At 43.7% G+C, this 18964-nt stretch overlaps 1 protein-coding gene across 1 annotated transcript in view; it reads left to right on the top strand.

The window, feature by feature from the left end:
• Nucleotides 1–18258, top strand: part of ETFDH (electron transfer flavoprotein dehydrogenase) — a 32969-nt gene extending 14711 nt beyond the window's left edge. The window contains exons 7-13 of the mRNA XM_006121868.5: nt 11–157; nt 1665–1805; nt 5130–5273; nt 9504–9672; nt 15571–15753; nt 16166–16387; nt 17720–18258. Of these exons, the coding sequence (XP_006121930.2) occupies nt 11–157; nt 1665–1805; nt 5130–5273; nt 9504–9672; nt 15571–15753; nt 16166–16387; nt 17720–17883 (1170 nt within the window). The 3' untranslated portion in view covers nt 17884–18258. The remainder of the gene's footprint in view (nt 1–10; nt 158–1664; nt 1806–5129; nt 5274–9503; nt 9673–15570; nt 15754–16165; nt 16388–17719) is intronic.
• The last annotated feature ends 706 nt before the right edge of the window (nt 18259–18964 follow it).

Here is an 18964-nt window from a genome sequence, read left to right as displayed (position 1 = left end):
ACTTTTACAGGCTACCTTTGAAAGAGGTTTGGAGCTACATGCCAAAGTCACGTTCTTTGCAGAGGGTTGTCATGGACATCTTGCCAAACAGCTGTACAACAGATACAATCTAAGGGAGAAATGTCAACCCCAAAGTTACGGTATTGGACTGAAAGAGGTACATAGCTTTAGTACAATACTTGTAAGCTTAAATAATTAGAGTATTAGACTTTCTGCAAACTAGACTGTTTCCAATTGTGTGTATGAACTGCTTTCTAAAAATAATAAACTGCTTTAGATTGTACACTTAAGGAGTGTGAGTGGTAGATTTTGACAAAAACTTGAAGTTTTTAAACTTTTGAAACATTTTGGTATTACAAAATAAAGTGTAAAGGCCTAGTTTCTGACATCCATCTATGCAGGGTTATTGTTTATGGTACTTTTCCTTTTTAGTCTCCTTTAACTTCCTATGTGACATTGACTTTTGCTTTTCTCCTGCTAACTCTGGGTAGTCTTGTTTGACACCCCCCTTTTCCTTGTGAGGTTGTGCAGGTCATTTCACTGTCCATTTTATTTTGTTTCCAAATTAAATTCACTCTTTAAATTGATGTAGTTTATATTCAGTTTCAGATTGTAAGTGTACAAAATATTTCTTTTTAAGATCCACTTTTAGCCTAGCACTGACTGTGTCCCTGAGTAAGGGAGAACAAAGATACCACTAAGTTGGAAAATGGTTCCGAATATTGCACAGCTGTTTGCAAGCCCTAATAATCTTTCCATCTTTTGACTATTCTGTGACATGTTGAAGGTATAAGCTAGCCTGGTCCTCTGTTCCATTACAGTGAAGTGATGGCAGAAAATGTTCTGTGATCTATACCCAGCAGACAGTGTGTGCTGGGTACACATTGTCTTCAGTGTTAATTCAGCATGCTTAGTTAAGGCACTGTGTTGCAGGTTTTAATTTTGGAAAATATTTGTACAATATTTTTTTTGAATACAGATATATTCCACTTGGAAAGTAACTGTTGGTTTTAAACAAAGTATATTCAAAGTGTAACCATCAGTGTTCACTCCAAACTATGTATATTTGCAAAATAAAATTTTAGACTTCTGTATTTTTTAAATCTCTGAAATTATATGAACTTTAAGTAGTGCAATATAATAGAAGAAAATTGGCCTTTGAGGTTCCAAATGAGATGATTTAGAGTAGCTTATTTGAAATCCTAAGTAAAAATGTTATTAAACAGAAATTTCACTAAGTAACCCAAAAGTTTTGCTTTCTTTAAAAAAAAATCAGTGTAAGCACATGCTTTTCTTCCATTCATTCATGCAGAAGTTATTAAAATAATTGATGCAAAATGCAGTCTCTTGTGTGATTAATGATGGATGCAGGAACTGTGACAAATTTTATCTTCCATGGTATAAGTATAAATATAAATATGGACTATGCTGTTTGTTGAATTTGCTGATGTTAGGTGTTTAAGGAAGGAAGGTATTGGAATTGCCACTTGAAAATATGTTCAGAAAGTATTTGTACTGCCATACATTATCCTCAGCTGTATGAGCTATATCATATGCCACAGTAGTGAACTCAAAGTAATCTGTTTGCAATCATTTTTAGTTGAGTTTTGTTTTTATACCGATAGTCTCCCTATACTTGCATTATAAAGTAGCCTCTATTTCAGTTGTGGCTTATTGATGAAAAGAAATGGAAACCTGGAAGAGTAGAACACACTGTTGGCTGGCCCTTGGACAGACACACATATGGAGGATCATTTCTTTATCATTTAAATGAAGGTGAACCATTGGTAGCTCTTGGGTTTGTGGTAAGTAAAATTTTGCTACTAGAACAAAATTTTAATTTCTTGCTTTAAAGCAGGAAATTTTAGAACTTCTCAACAAACAGTTGTAAGAATATGCAAAATTCTATATTTTTCCTTCACTTCATTCTGAAAATGCAAACCATTTATATAAAAGTTTCTGAAAGAAATTCAAGTTACGGCAGGCACCCAGCATTGGAAATTTTATCCCAGATGGTTACATAAGGAAGAGTTTTTTATTATGGGAAGTTCCAGGCAACCATAATTACAGATATTGTTATTTGCGTCATCTATAATAAGAGCAAGATAGTGTTGAGTAGAATTGTAAATGAGTTTACATAACCAGTTGCATATGTTAGCACTCACGTACTCATTTACAAAAACTATTATCGGCTTTTTTTCAGAATGCTTGTTAATATTTGGTTCTTGTACTGCCATGCTGATCACGGATAAATGTATTCCCTCCTGTTTAAGTAGTAAACAGCCTTTTCCACTGCACAGCTCTATTTTCCCTTTGTTTGCCACTGTCTCCTGTACCTTCATGACCTCTGGACCAGGCTGTTGCAACAAGGGCTTTTCATTAAGACAGTGGCCCCAAACTGTACGACACACCACCCTCAGGAATGTGGAGGAACATTTGGAAGGTTGTGGGAGGGTTGGCCTGGGCCTTTCCACTTGGGATGGGAAGAGAACACCATGTGTTCAGACCTGCTCCACTCCAAACCTTTTCAGCCCCTTTTCTTTTCCACCTACATGCTGTCAGCCGACGGTCAGGGCAGTGTGTGTGTGTATGTTTCCGAGAAAAGGTTTAACGTCCGTGCCTTTACTGCTAGGACCGGGGTCCCATCGCAGAGGGTGGCCAGCAGGCCAACAGACGCCCCGTTATATAGGAAGAGCTTATTACATCAGATTTCAGCTGCTAGAATTCCATAATTCCTTCGCAGCGGGCAGCCTTGAGGAAAGACTGAAAGATGCCCCAGTGGGTCCTGTCACCTGGGAGTGACACAGATCCAAACGCCCAAGCTCCCTATATCTGTCCCTTTTGACCGGCTGAAGTTCTTTTAAATTGTGCTTGGTTCTGTTACAACTGAAGGAGTCAGGTTAAAGCTTAAACAGTTACAGGTTTATTGAGGAAGCTTATAAATCATATGGTTACAATGGCTATTGCTCTATTTCTTAACTATTAGCAAAATATAGGTCTTAAAAAAATGGTTACAAAGAAGATAAAGATAGAAAAATAGAAATAATGGTACCAAGTAACAGCTTACTCTTGCTATGTGTACACTTAAGACAGAGGACCACATCCAGGTACCATTTTTACCCCCTTCTGTGCCTCTCGACTCCAGCATGTCAGGCCAGGGCCGGTCCCTCAATTCCTAGGAAAGACGAAAATACGAGGTGGGCGTCCCCATAGAACCTCGGGAGGTCAAACACCTAACCCGACCAGCAGGTAGAGGGTAGAATGACACTCAAAGTGAGTGTGTGCTGGGCCCATCTTTTATAATCATGGGGTCACGTATTTCTCTTTCTTATCTTAATTGCCAATTGATGCTGGTCTGTCTGCTGTGAGACCAGTTCTTACAAGGGAGTTGTGAACTTAATTTACACTTGTAAGAGAGATTTGAGATGATTAAATTTTGAAGTACTGGACATTGTTTTCTCAGTGGGAAATTCCTCTTCCTGGGACTGTGTGTTCGAATCAACATAGGTGCCAGCCGCAGCCTCGAGGCCAGCTTATTGACTTAGCTGCTCTATATCCACATATCTGTGTTTCAGCTTCTCAGGATCAGATGAGCCAGCATAGACTATGCTGATATTATTGCTCCTTCTCTGCCCTGTGCTTCAGAGAGGCAAATAAGATGGATAATATGGAGGCAGGCTGTCTGGCCACACATGCCCAGTTCTGTTTCCAGGCCAGAACTGCCTCCAGTCCCGTTCTACCCCAATCTCAATTCTGTCCCCCATTCCAGCTCTGTTCTCATTCACTCTCCTCTCTTGGACCAGCTCTGCCTCTAGTTACAGCTTCTCCCCTATACCCAGTTCTTCTGCCAGCTCCACTGCTTAAGGGGTCTTGGCCATGCAGTAACTGATGGGAGGAATAGAGGGATTCAGTTAATGGTAAGTGGTGGCACAACTAGAAAAGTTGGCACATGAATGCTTTTAAGGTCTTTTGTACATCAGGAAATAGCACAGAATAGCAACTGCACATTAGCTCCCAATGTGGTCACCCATGTTCCATACAAAGAGTGACTTTGTGACTAGTTCACCCATCTTATTCTTTAGACTTCTAGCATTTGTGTACAAGCACTTCAAAAACTTGTTACTGTTTATTTGTCTGTCCTTTTCTGATTTGTCAGATTCTTTTTTATGTGAATGTTTTTCGTCTGATTTTATCCTCTTCCATCCTCTCCTCCTGACTAAAACCTAGAGAATCTCTATCAATAGACTCTCCTGTAAGAGACATCTCTGTCCAATCCATGTGCTCCTCTGCACCAGTTGGCTTTCCCTCATCTCTTAGTTTAAAAACTGCTCTGCGACCTTTTTTGGAGTCACTTCCCTTGGTACATTAACCTTGGTTGTGAAAGCTTCTTGCAAATCTGATGAAGTAGTTGCCTGCTATTAAAGCATGACAGGCTGTCATTTCCACTGGCAATGAGTAAACTCTGAGATGCAATCAAGATGCTGTAAGTAACCTTGGCCAAAATGATCTCTCTTTCTCTCACCCATGATATGTTCTTCTGTTGCCCCAAATCCTGAAAATAATTGTTCCAAGAGTGAAGCTTGCAGGATCCAGAAACAGGGTTTTTTAACATAAGGATCAGGCTTCTGGAATTGTTACTGTCAGGAATATATCAAAACTGAAACTTGACCACATCTAAAAATATGCAAGACACATCTTTGTCCACGATTTTGATTGAATGTGAAATATGAACTTCTGGGCATTCAGCCAACTGGTGAAGTCTCTTCATTCTGTCTTTATATCATTGCTCCCTTATTAATTTCTACTGGGGATGGCTTAGTTATGGGAGCTAGTTACAACTTGGTTAGATACTTTTGTGACAACCTTGTAGCAAAGTCTTCTGACTTGGCGCTGAGCATTGTGTTAATAGCTCTGCAATAGATCATGATTCATTAATATAGTTTGATTGCTTCTTGCATCTTGAATTTTAATTAAAAGATCCTGAAGTTGTTGTAACATGAAAATAGATTTAACATACCATATTTTAATGCTGATGTCACTTTAAAGTAGGAGTATAAAATAACTTTTTGTTGAAATGTTCACATTTTAATATACCTAATGGCGTGTTTTATTTTATTATTTTATTAAAGATTGGCTTAGATTACAAAAATCCCTACTTAAGTCCATTTAGAGAATTCCAGAGATGGAAGCATCATCCCAGTGTGGAGCCCACTTTAGAGGGTGGGAAAAGGATTGCCTATGGTGCTAGAGCCTTGAATGAAGGTGGTTTCCAGGTAAGGGTACACTTGGTAGTTTTGTTTGTAGGCTTTTTCTTTTTTGGAACAATACTAGACTATTTACCCTGAATTCTCTGTTGACCTGGTTACAAGAACTAGTTATGCTCAGTGTCTGTTGAAATAAAAGATTGGAAAGGCCAAAAGGAATTTCCGGACAGAAAGTTATGCCTTTTGGCACCAGGAATTCTCATTGGCCATTCTCAAATAAATTGATCAATTTCTAGGAATATTTGCTAGGCTTAGGAAAGTGACATACTCTCTGCTCAACTAACATATCATAGGACATATCTTGTGTTACCGCAAAATGTAAAGAGAGAGAGTGAGTTGAATAGTCAATATTGTATTATTGCTAGGAGGAAGTAGCCAATATGTGCCTCTTTGCCTTGGCCTTTGCCAATTTATGTGAGAGAATAAAGCAGTTGCTATAGAGATTTTCCAGAGCTTTCATGAGTTCACTTGTATACCCTGCGTTCGTACCCATCTCTCCCCTGTCCGTTTTGAATAATGTGTAACTTACTTTATATAGTTCCTAGTGCAAAGCTTGGTTTATGGTATGTAATTTGTTTTATATCTACATTAAATGGGTTTACTTTTCTGTATGTTAAAGCCTGCTAGTTGATCATTAATTTTTAATTGCTCACTTTTTCAGGATGCATAGCTTTTAAAAGTGTGCTTGCTGGCTTTACAAATGTCTCATTGAATCAGTAGGAAATAAAAAACCCATAGGAAAAAAAATTGTAATTGTCTGGAATGATTATACTAAAATATATGGTGCCTTGACCATATCTATAGTAGAAGTCTTTGACCAGTTAGCATATGGAGTAAAGAATTATATTCATCTGAGTAGAATTATAGCTCTTAGTTTCAATTTGTTGCCTCATAGATATAGAATAAAAAAAATTACCCATCGCAGGCAATTTCCAAATTTGTGTGCTAGAGGTAAACTTAAGGCCATATCCATCTGCCTTTGAATATAGTTACATTATTTATTTGAGGTAAAAGAGATCATGCCCTGACAATCCTTCATTTCTTTGAGAATTTAAATTCATCGATTAAGTTATAGAAAAGAATTTCCTTCATATACTAAAGGGGAACATTTAATAGTGGGCACAGATACACTGTCTACACTCTGAACCCCAACTTTTCTGTTTTTCCATCTCTTACTGTTCGTCACTCTTTATCCCAATCATATTACCTTTACCTACCCAGTCCCAATCTCCACTGCTCAGGCTCTCATCCTGGACATAAGAATGTGAGAGTGGCCATACTTGGACTGAACAACGGACCATCTAGCTCTGTATCCTGTCTCTGACTGTGGCCAGTGCCAGAATATTCAAAAGCAATGTATTGGACAGGGCAATTTCTAGTGGTCACCGGTTGTCCAGTCCCAGCTTTGGGCAGTTATAGGACTATCAACACCTAGAGCAGGGGTGGGGAACCTTTTTTGGGTCGGGGGCCGCTGCCCCGCAGAAAAATCAGTTGGAGGCCACACATAAGTGAGAAGCTAATAATAATACAAAATAAACTGTCACTGACCTGGCACACAGGAGCCTAGGGAGACCCATCCAAGTACATTTTGTGTGCTTCAGCCCCATGGTGGGGTGGCAGGAGGGCTGGAGCACCAGCGTCAGCTCCCCATTGCTAGGGGAGAGCCGTGAGCCTCAGAGGCTGAATCCAAGCAAGCCAAGGGCCGCATCTGGCCCCCAGGCCTGAGGTTCTCCACCCCAACCTAGAGCATGGAGTTGTATCTCCAACCATCTTGGCTAATAGCCATTAATGTCTGTGGTCTCCATGAACTTATCTAGTTCTTTTTTTTTTTTTTTGGACCTAGGTATGCTTACAGCCTTCACAACATTCCATGGCAATCAGTTCCATGAAATTATACACAATCCCTGGCCTGTAATGATAGACTAAATGCAGTAAGGCCCCCAAAAATGTTTCAGAAGATTGCCATATCCATAAGGGAGTGTTGCAGGAAGATACGGGAATTTTACAAAATTTAAAACCAATGGAATAGGAAAAATATAATAAAAAGTAGCCAGGAAATCACTTTTATTGTCCCTGGTACTATGCCAAGCAGACTGTTATAAAACAGTTATTGTAGTATTTACCTTGTATTCCATCCAAAGGTTTCATGAACACAGAGGATGTAACAAGTGCTTTTAATCCCATGAAATCTGTACAGGCAGTCCCCGGGTTACGTACAAGATAGGGACTGTAGGTTTGTTCTTAAGTTGAATCTGTATGTAAGTCGGAACTGGCGTCCAGATTCATCCGCTGCTGAAACTGACCAGCGGCTGACTATAGGAAGCCTGAGGCAGAGTTGCTCTGCCCTGGGCTTCCTGGAATCAGCCGCTGATCAGTTTCAACAGGCTGAATCTGGACGCCAGTTCCGACTTACATATAGATTCAACTTAAGAACCCCAGGTGTCCCCAAGTCAGCTGCTTCTGAAACTGATCAGCGGCTGATTCCAGGAAGCCCGGGGCAGAGCAACTCTGCCTTGGGCTTCCTGTAGTCAGCTCTGGTCAGTTTCAGCAGCGGCTGACTTGGGGACGCCTGGGGCAGAGCAGCTGGGGTGCTGTCGGGTTGGTCCAGTAGCGCCCAGAGCGGCGCTGCGGGACCAACCGGTAGCACCCCAGCTGCTCTACCACAGGCGTCCGGAGAAAAGCCTGGTCTGCTTGGGGGTGGGTGGAGGGGGAGTACTAGCTGCGCCCCCGCCCCCTCCCCCCAGCAGACCAGGGAGACGCGGGCGGCGGACCGAGACGCACTGCGGTCCCGCCACCTGGGTCCTCCGCGGCTTTGCTCTGGGTCTCCCTGGTCTGCTGGAGACCAGCAGACCAGGGAGACGGGGAGCAAAGCCGCGGAGCACGCGGGCAGCAGGACAGCCCAGATGCGCCGCGGATGTCCCACTGCTGGCGTCCTCCGAGGCTTTGCTCCCCGTCTCCCTGGTCTACTGGAGACAGCAGACCAGGGAGACGGGGAGCAAAGACAGCCGCAGCGCGTCTGGGCTTTCCCGCTGCCCGCGTGCTCCGCGGCTTTGCTCAGCGTCTCCCTGGTCTGCTGGGGGGTGCTCCCCCCGCAGCAGACCAGGGAGACGCGGAGCAGCTTTTCTCGCCCCAGAGGACGCGGGCGGCGGGACCACGGTGTCTCTGGGCGTCCCGCCGCTCCCATCCTCCGGGGCGAGAAAAACCCCGTTCGTAACTGTGGATCCAACATAAGTCGGATCCGCGTAACTCGGGGACTGCCTGTATTTAGCTATCTAACAGTGTTTAAGGACATTAATTGGACATTTTCTCAGATGAAGACTTTAAAACTACTGTTGTGTTATGTCTGTCCATCAAGCCCCACTGTCCTGTAAATAGAGAAGAATGTTGTAATGTGTGAATTTTAGTAACTGTCTTCTGTAAGCATTCAAACTTAGAAAGAAAAAAAGAAATATTCAACGATAATCCAAATGTGGTTAAATATACTTACTGGGATTTCTTGGTGTGGTTTTTGGGTGCGTGTGGGGGAAGGGGATTTTCCTCCATGTGACATATTGTGAATAATTAGTTATTTTGGGAATATGACATTAGAGGTTTACTTTTCCACAGGCAAACTTCTGAGAAGTGACACTACTTCATTATATTATACATCTCAGAAGAAAGGGGGAGAGATATTCCTAGATATTATTCTATTATTGGTCTCTGCACAATTTTTTTTCCTTAGAGGAAATAGGATTTAGTGCCCAACTCAGTAATGCCAGAAAAATCAATCTGTCAACTAAGACAACACACACTTGTGAACTAAACAGGGAGATGAACGGATATGGTTACTGTGGTAGGAGGGAAGCTTGATTTTTATTAAAGCAGAGACTAGGTTGGTGAGAATATCTTTTACTGGACCAATTTCAGTTGGCAAAAGAGACAAACTTTCAGATTAAAGAGAGCTCTTATTAAAGTAGATATTTGTCATTTTGTACTAGAGAGCAGAAGATAGAAGGATGCACTTGCTGAGTGACTTTATCATTGTCTATGCAATAGAGCAATTGTTTTGAGAGGAATAGTGTAACAACAGATCATATTTGCTTTCTCTAGCTTCCACTTGATTAAACAAAAGCTATTACATTCTGCAGTACTGGCCTTTATCTTTTATTTGCTCAGGACTTGGTCTCGTGGCAGATTTTGTTTTCAATCATACATGCTCATTTTAAAAAAATCTTAATGTTACTGTTTTTTTCTCTTTAGTCTATACCCAAACTCACTTTTCCTGGTGGAGTATTAATTGGTTGCAGTCCTGGTTTCATGAATGTTCCTAAAATCAAAGGCACACACACAGCAATGAAAAGTGGCATGTTGGCTTCAGAAGCTGTTTTCAGCCACCTAACTAATGAAAACCTCCAATCAAAGACAAAAGGTAACATCTTATTTAGACTTGTAGCTGGCTTGTGTGTTCAGCTGAAACAACTATTTGAATGTTAGATAAACCATCTCTTCTAAATTGATTTAAGAGAAAATAGATATACTTATAGTAAATTATAACACATACAAGAAACAAATAGAATGGACTCAGAATGTTTTGTGTGGCTGTTGTGATTAGACCTGGTCCTTGGACTGGAGCAGAGAATGATAAATGTTTTAACATTAAAGGAATATTCAGGAAGATTAAGCCTAAATTTACAATGTATATGTCAATTATTGTTTACAACCCTTAACAGATTTGTTTTCGTCACTTAAAAAATCTGTAGAAAGTGTGTCTGTTGGTTTGTAAATTCCTCTGCAGTGTTTGCAATAGATTATTGCTTTGGTGCAGACCCAGAAAGTGAAAGATTGAAACAGGAACAAAGATAAGACTAGTTTGTTTTCATTGCCCCAGATGAGAGAATTGCAAATAAAACCTAAACCCTCATAGTATTAGTGGTGAACAGCAAATTGAGATTTTAAAAGGTTTTTTTATTTTAATGAACCATAATACTAATGTATGTAAGAACCTCTTCCCCAACTCCCGCGGTAGAACTTTTCATCTTAGTGTTTCCCTGTACTGGTTGCTTTATAGTTCATCAAAAGGGGAGGATACTGTGAAACATTGCTTGCGCATTAATTGTTCTCTTAAAAACTGTGACAGAAGTAGTCAGTAGGGATGTAAATGGCTAACTGGTAGGTCTCACCCTAATGGATAGGGCTTACTGATTCCAGTTAGCTGGTAGGGGCTGGAGCAGCTCCCCGCTGCCACATTAGGAGGCTGCTCTTGCTCCAGTCTCGCAAGCCTGACCCCCCACTACAGGTTACATATTGGCTCCCCAAGAGCTGCTGCAACAAAGCCTCCTCCCTGAGAGTGGGACTGCCAGCAGCTCCTACTGACCCTGCTCCCAAGGAGGCTTTGCTGTGGGCTCTGCAGTATAAAACTTACTATTAAAGCTTTATACTGCAAAGCCTGCAGCACACACAACTGCTGTGATTTTTATTGGTTACACGGTTACATTTTTAAATTAATTTTTACATCCCTACTAGTCAGCAGATGTCTAGAGAGACCAGTAACCTACCCACATCCTGAGCCCTTCTGGAGTTGGCCACAGTGATTCAATCTACATTGTTTAAGCAACCTATACTTTTTAATGACAGCTGCTTCCCCACAACTACGAGTTCTACAAGTGTAGTATTTAGTATTTATATACATGGTATGAGATACTATCGTGGTGTCTTTAGCAACAGAACTCTCCAGCTTTTCCTAACAGAGCAGCAAAACAAGACTATCTACTAACAAGCACACTATTTTAGTGTACTGTTTTCTTATGTGACCATCGAGATCTTTTTGTATAATAGACCTGTTGGTGGACAGGGAAATAGTGTTTCCTAATTTGGTTGGTTACAGTACTTCTTTCCAGTGCGTCTAGGTCAGGGGTGGGCAATAATTTTTAATGGGGAGTGACTCCCAAGATTTTGACAAGTAGTCAAGGGCCACACTTCTGTGGAGGGAGGTTGCAGTCTGGAATGGATGTTGGATGCAGAAGGGAACTTGAAATAGTGGACTGGGGTGCAGGAGTGAGTGAGGGATCGGAGAGGGAGTTTGAATGAAGAAGGGAGCTGTGATCTGGGGCAGGGGTGCATGGTACAGTAGGGGATATTGGTGCAGAACAGGATTTTGGCCTGGGGGAGGGGCCCTAGGAGAGGGTGCAAGGTCTGGGAGGGAGTTGTGACCTGGGAGAAGGGGGAAAAGGGGCATAGAGGGTTTGGGTGGTGGCCTGGGGCAGGGAGTGAGAGGGGAGAGAAGGTGTGGGGTGCCAGAGGCAGGCTCTGTCTGGGAGACGCTTACCTGCAGAAACCTGACGCAGACTGCTGCTCACTGCTCCATGTGGCAATGTTCCAGGCCTAGTGGGGGCGGGGGGAAACGGGAACCGAGAGAGAAGGCTTTCCACACTGGCCCTGCTCCCAGCAAAATTTCTTAGCTCCCATTGGCCGGAAACTGAGAGATTGGCCAATGGGGGCTGACATATTTTGCTGTGGTGTGGAAACAGCATGAGACGTCTCCCTCCTCCCTCTCCAGCGGTCCAGAGTGGAGAGCAGCTGGCTTTTTAAAGCATGAGTTGTTCTCTGACTAAGGGTTCCAGTGAGGCAGTTGTGCGCCAGATCTGGTGGCTTGGCGGACTATATCTAGCCTGCTATATCAGCTTCTTGCCCATCTTGCCCTAAACAGTGGCAGAGCAGTACACAGTATAGTAGTTGCTCTTTTAGTACAGATGGTTCTGTAAATTTTATTATTTCAGAATTCATTGCCATACAACATTAGTAATTGGGAGAAATGTCCCCTCATGGAGTTAAATTATCTTTGCTGTACTGTACTTAAAATGGACTGCTACACTAAAATTACATTTAGCATAGTATAATAAACCTGGTGTCAAGGATGGAGTTATACAAATCACAGTGCTCATGGTTGCCCAGCTTGTAAGTGTTTGTGTGTGTGTGTGTGTGTGTGTGTGTGTGTGTGTGTGTATATATATATATATAATTCAAAGATATAAGTTTAAACTGGGAAAACCTGGTGCTCAGTGTGACGGACACCTCCCCCATGCTTTATGAAATGGACTTACGGACATAAGGTGCTTTGAGCAAATTATTTCATGTAACCTATGTTCATGTCATAAGCCGCTGGTTCTGTTTATCTTATTTTGGTGTTTGTATCATTCTTGTGTGTAAAATTAGACATGTGGAGTAGGGAATAGGTTGATTTTTAAGTGTGCAAATGGAAATCTGTCAAGGTAATTCTGCTGCTGAGAGGCCTCAATGTCTGGACAATCATATGCAAATAGCCTTTTCTCCTTAAGTCTTAGTGGTTGGTAGGGAGCGGCCAGGTGTCTCCCCATGCAATAAGGAAATTATTTAAAAAGAATAGGAAGGTAGGAGTCTGGACATACCCGAGGAGGGTGAACTAGAGACCCCAGGGGAAGGGAGATGACCCTGGTTTGAAGATGCATCTGGAAAAAACAGTTTTAGGGTGAGTTTGTAATAAGTTTGTGCTGAAGATTTTAGCATTAGAATTAGCTAAGTGTTTTTTGTTACTTTTGATTTGTAATATACTTTGCTCTACCTCTTCTCACTTGTAACCACTTCAATTCTACTGCTTGTACTTAATAAAATCACTTTTACTTACTATCAAGCCCAGTGTAAATAATTATTACCTGAGGGAGCAATCAGTGTATACATTCCCCCTTTCATTGTTAAAATGGGGTTCATGAGGAGAGGGGGGGTTGAACCCATTAGGGGAGTGGTATCCCAGGAAGCACTCTCCTTGGACCTGAAGAGATTTAGTGTATGTACTGCTTCTCAGGGGGGGCCATGATTCTCTGCTCTGTGTGTTGGCTGGGGGAGACAGCTCAGCAGGACAGGATGGTAAGAAGCCCCAGAGAGGAAGGTGGCAGTGGCCTTGTCAGCACCCTGGGAATCACCCCCAAGTTCTTTTCTGTGACCTCACCCCGTCACACTTGGATAATAAATTAGTGAATTAACTCTGGTTAGCTTTATACCTTATTAGAATCTGAAGTGAATTTATAGCACTGGCATCCCCTCACGTGTTGTCCTCCTTGTCATCTGTGCAGTCATTTTGCATTTTCAAAGGCAAAACAATTTTGATAAACTGCCTGTGACTGGAAGTTTAACATTTCTCAGAGAATTCATAGACTTGTGTTCAGAGCCAGAAAGAATACTTAGATCATTTAGTCTGACCTCCTGTAAATCACAGGCCTCTCTAGAAATCTGCCATCTAAACATCAAGGTGCTGAAGTTCAGTAGTCTTGTGTACAGGCAGTCCCCGGGTTACGTACAAGATAGGGACTGTAGGTTTGTTCTTAAGTTGAATCTGTATGTAAGTCGGAACTGGCGTCAGCCGCTGCTGAAACTGATCAGTTTCAACCGCGGCTGAATCTGGACGCCAGTTCTGACTTACAGATTCAACTTAAGAAACCCAGGCGTCTCCAAGTCAGCTGCTGCTGAAACTGAACAGCGGTTGATTCCAGGAAGCCCAGAGCAACTCTGCCTCGGGCTTCCTGTAGTCAGCGCTGGTCAGTTTCAGCAGCGGCTGACTTGGGGACGCATGGGGCAGAGCAGCTGGGGTGCTGCTGGGTTGCTCCAGTAGCACGGCTCCTCGGCACTACTGGAGCAACCCAGCAGCACCCCAGCTGCTCTGCCCCAGGCGTCCTGATTCAGCCGCTGCTGAAACTGACCAGCAGCGGCTGAATCAGGACGCCTGGGGCAGAGCAGCTGGGGTGCTGCCAGGTTGGTCCGGAGCGGTGCTGCGGGACCAACCCGGCAGCCCCCAGCTGCTCTATCCCGGGGGTAGGCAAGAAAAGCCTGGTCTGCTGGGAGGGGGGCACTAGCTGCATAGCTGCATCCCCCACCCCCAGCAGACCAGGGAGACGGGGGTGGCGGGACCGCCCAAGTCCTCGACAGCTTTGCTCCGTCTCCCTGGTCTGCTGACCTGGGAGGCACGGAGCAAAGCCACAGAGCACGCGGGCAGCAGGACAGTCCAGGCGCGCCACGGCTGTCCCACTGCTGGCGCGCTCCGAGGCTTTGCTCCCCATCTCTCTGGTCTGCTAGTCAGACCAGGGAGACGGGGAGCAAAGCCGCGGAGCACGCCCGCAGCGGGACAGCCCGGGCGCGCTTGGGCTGTCCCGCTGCAGGCGTGCACCGCGGCTTTGCTCCCCGTCTCCCTGGTCTGCAGGGAGACGGGGAGCAAAGCCTTGGAGCACGCCCGCAGTGGGGCAGCCCAGGCGCGCCGCGGCTGTCCCACTGCGGGCGTGCTCTAAGGCTTTGCTCCCCGTCTCCCGACCAGCAGACGAGGGAGATGGGGAGCAAAGCCTCGGAGCACGCCCGCAGTGGGACAGCCATGGTGCGCCTGGGCTGCCCCGCTGCTTTGCTCCCCGTCTCCCTGGTCTGCTGGGAGACGGGGAGCAAAGCCTTGGAGCACGCCCGCAGCGGGGCAGCCCAGGCGCGCCGTGGCTGTCCCACTGCGGGCGTGCTCCGAGGCTTTGCTTCCCATCTCCCTGGTCTGCTGGTCGGGAGACGGGGAGCAAAGCCTTGGAGCACGCCCGCAGGGGGACAGCTCAAGCGCGCCTGGGCTGTCCCGCTGTGGGCGTGCTCCAAGGCTTTGCTCCCCATCTCCCTGCAGACCAGGGAGACGGGGAGCAGCTTTTCTCGCCCTGGAGGACGAGGGCGGCGGACCGTGGCGCATCTGGGCATCCCGCCGCTCCCGTCCTCCGGGGCGAGAAAAGCCCTGTTCGTAACTGCGGATCCAACATAAGTCGGATCCGCGTAACTCGGGGACTGCCTGTATTCTGAATTTTCCATTCTAAAGTCCTTTTTATCCTATGACCTGGCAAAAGTTTTTGAAAGGATTTTATTTAAGGGCTTATGTGTCTTGTTCTGAATAAGAGTCTGTAATACCACTTGCTTTGTTTTATAAATATTAGAAAGTGGAATTTAAGGATATCTATTTTGATGATCTTGCATATAAATATACTAGAAACTCCTAGAAAGTGTCTGAGACAGAATTATATTTCAGAAAAGAATCCTCATTATAGGAGAACAGTTGGCTTTAGTTACAAGCTCTCATTTTCTTCAGTGGCAATACACAATTTAGTAATATAGATTCCGTATATTATAAATGTGTCTAAATCTAGTTTTAAAAAAACTGACTTAAGCTTTGCAAATTATTTAATTCATTACTAATAGCTTCTCATCTTGAAACAAATTCTTATTTCAAGGACCTAATCTGCCCTGAAATCATGTTATAAGCATTTCAAAATAATGTATTTACCACTAGGGCTTGATGTGCCTGAATACGAAGAAAATTTGAAGAAATCCTGGGTGTGGAAAGAACTCTATTCAGTTAGGAATATTCGACCTTCCTGCCATGGAGCACTGGGTATCTATGGAGGAATGATTTATACTGGTATATTTTATTGGATATTGAGAGGAATGGAACCATGGACATTAAAACATCCAGGTAGTTTTCTTTCAGAAATTACAAATGTACATTTTGTATCTGTCTTATGGTCTCTTCTTGTTTTGCATTAAACAATGTTAGACTGGGACCGTACTCAAGTCAGATGTTAAAAGGGAGAATACAGAAATTAAGAATCTATAGGTGGTGGTTTTGTGTGTCTATGGAATTAGTGACCTATGGTGTAATTCAGTGAAAGGATTGGGGTACTACACTACTGGAGAAAATATCTGAGACACAGCTAACAATCATTTGTGGCTAAAAATTCTACAGAACATTTAGCAGACAATGGGAGTCTTAGTTCCAGTGTCTAATTTTAAATTATAATGTTTAATTTGGATAACTGTAAATTAATTTCAACTAAATATTTGCACACTAGGCAACTTTAACATTGTGTCATTCAAAATTACCTTAGGGGCAGACTCTGATCAGCTAAAGCCAGCCAAAGATTGCACTCCTATTGAATACCCAAAGCCTGATGGAAAAATCAGTTTTGATCTCCTGTCCTCCGTGGCTCTAAGTGGGACAAATCATGAACATGACCAGCCTCCTCATTTGACTCTGAAGGATGACACTGTCCCAGTGAACAAAAATTTAGCTATATATGATGGGCCAGAACAGAGATTCTGTCCTGCAGGTAGGTAATTTAAAATGAACAATGGTTATGACTAGACTAATAGCTTTGCAAAGTGAAGACAAAAGGTACTTGTGTATTTTTACTGACATTTTTTGGTCAGGGAAACAACCTGGCCTAGTACACTATTTCCTTAAGACAGTGATTCTCAAACTTTGAGATGACTACCAACCACATTTTTTCTTTCTTGGAGACCCACCCTTATCCCTGGTTATTCTTCTCCATCAAACAAGGTGTGCTTTTCCTGCTTTCTCCCTGCCCCCAGCGAGCTATACACTCCCCATGGTTGGACTGTGATTTATATCAGGCTGCTGACTCTCCCGAAGTTCACTCCACCTGCCCCACTAGGACATATGCTGGGTGGGGCCAGGCTGTTTAGGTGTGTTCCCTGACTCCTTCCTCTGTGCTGCTGGTGCCACCACTTCCTAGGGACAGCAAGCAGAAGCAGCACCCAAAGCCTGTTCCTGCCCTACATATGCTTCATGGATGCTCTCCCCCATGGTACTGCTGCCCAGAGGAAAGAGGGGAGAGAGGCTTCTGGGGCACACATGTCCTAAGATCCTTAACTACTTTGGGGCGGGGGGTAAGTAAATGAATTTCTTGATAAAGCAACTGTCAGTGGCTACATCTTCACTGTGGTGTTCTAGCATAAGAAGTCTGTAGCGCTAGTTTTTTGGCACAAAGGCTTTTTACGCAAGACCATGTCCACACATCAAAGCACCTCGTTTGCGCAAGAGAGTATCCACACTGCTGGATGCTCTTGCGCAAGAAAACTCTGATGGCCATTCACAGAATGTAGCGCTAAAAGCATTTATGCCTCAGAAAAGGAGGTTTACCTAGGGTGGAAAGAGCCCTCTGTTCTGCTGTTTAACTGCCCATTTAACAATGCTAGAGCTCATTTGAGGTGTGGACGCTCCCCAGGTTTTTGCGCAAAAACCTTGTAGTGTAGATGTAGCAGTGTGTATACAAGATATAACTGGACTGTATCATGTAGTCATAGCATTTGTATGATAATGGCTGTTGAGAAGTGCAGGAGTTAGCACAGGTTGCACCTCTTTATGCTAGAACTCTCTGGTCCTGGACCACGGGTGTTACAGGATCAGAGTGTCCTGGTGTACTGTGGAGGGGAGAGGCCGGGAAGCGCAGTAAGGCAGGGAGAGGGGCCAGCAGCCATGAGGCCAGAAATGGTCTGACAAAATCCCTCATCTGAGTCAGTCAGATCCTGAGGATGCCAGACTAGGGCTGTTCAACTTGTAGTGGGATCCTTTAAATCTAAGTTATAGCAGTTAAATGTATACTCATTTATCCACTGCAGTAACATTCTTATCTTTGCAGGTGTTTATGAATTTGTTCCCCTGGAAACAGGAGAAGGGCTACGGCTGCAGATAAATGCTCAGAATTGTGTTCACTGCAAAACATGTGACATTAAAGACCCAAGCCAGAATATTAACTGGGTAGTACCTGAAGGGGGAGGGGGACCAGCTTATAATGGAATGTAAACTTGAACGAAGCTATTCAGTATTTCCCTGACATACGTAACCTCACTCACCTATGTAAATTTTATACAAATCTATGCTGTGATCTAAGCCTATTGCTAACAATGTTAATTGGGCGAGGTTACTGAGCTGGTGAAATGTCATACTGCTATGTGGTATGAAATGTCATGAACCACTATTATAAATAGTGAATGCAGTCAAAACTAGCCTGAATTATAAAAGAATATGCCTTTTTATTGGTTCAAAGATAGTGATGCAGCATCTCCAAAGAGCTGTTTTCTGTGACTTAAACTTGATGTTGGATCTATCTTTTGCCAAAGTTCAGTGGAAACACCCTGAACCCTGGTTGTGAAAAATACAGTGAAATCTTGTAATTTATGTTGATTTTGTTTTCTTCTTCCTAACGCTCTATCACTGCACTCTTGGTTAATTGCTGCTTCCATTAAGAAAAGTCAGTCAAGTGAGGAAATACTGTAACACTTTTTTCAAAGGTTACATTAAGTGGACAGGCAAATATTTAAACTCCCTCTTGTTTCAAGGGAAGACATTTTTAATAAAGCTAATTTGCCATAAAACTTAGTTTGGAACAAATAAGTTTATAAATAGTATTTATAAACTGTTTATTTTAGACAGCACAACTTATACAAGTGCTATACTTATACATACTGCTTTGGGAAAATCTTACTTATGGGAGAATAGTGAACTATAGTAAAACTCTAATTGTCCGGCATCCAGTGGTCCGGCCAACTGGACAATTGGAGCTGCCCAGAGGTGGCGAGAGGCAGGCAGCTATTAAGGCAGGTGGGTGGGGGTGTTGGCGGGGAATGGCATGGCGAAGGGCGAACCCTCTGCTGTGTTGTGGGGAGGCCCTGCGCAGCCGGCTTGCAAGCGGGAAAACTCAGCTGCCAGCTTGTAAACGGCAGCGTTCCCTGCTGACCCCTGCCTGCCCACCCACCTACAACAGCTGCCTGCCTCTTGCCGCCATTGCTGCTACTTGCAAGCCAGCTGCGCAGGACTTCCACCGCCTCCCCACAACATGGTGGAGACCTCACCCCGCACTGCGCCGTTCCCCACCAACACCCCC

The sequence above is a fragment of the Pelodiscus sinensis genome, chromosome 4, assembly GCF_052426305.1.
Source record: "Pelodiscus sinensis isolate ZL-2025 chromosome 4, ASM5242630v1, whole genome shotgun sequence".
Lineage (NCBI taxonomy): Eukaryota > Metazoa > Chordata > Testudines > Trionychidae > Pelodiscus > Pelodiscus sinensis.
Note: the sequence above shows the minus strand (reverse complement) of the source record. Positions and strands in the feature narration are given on the sequence as shown.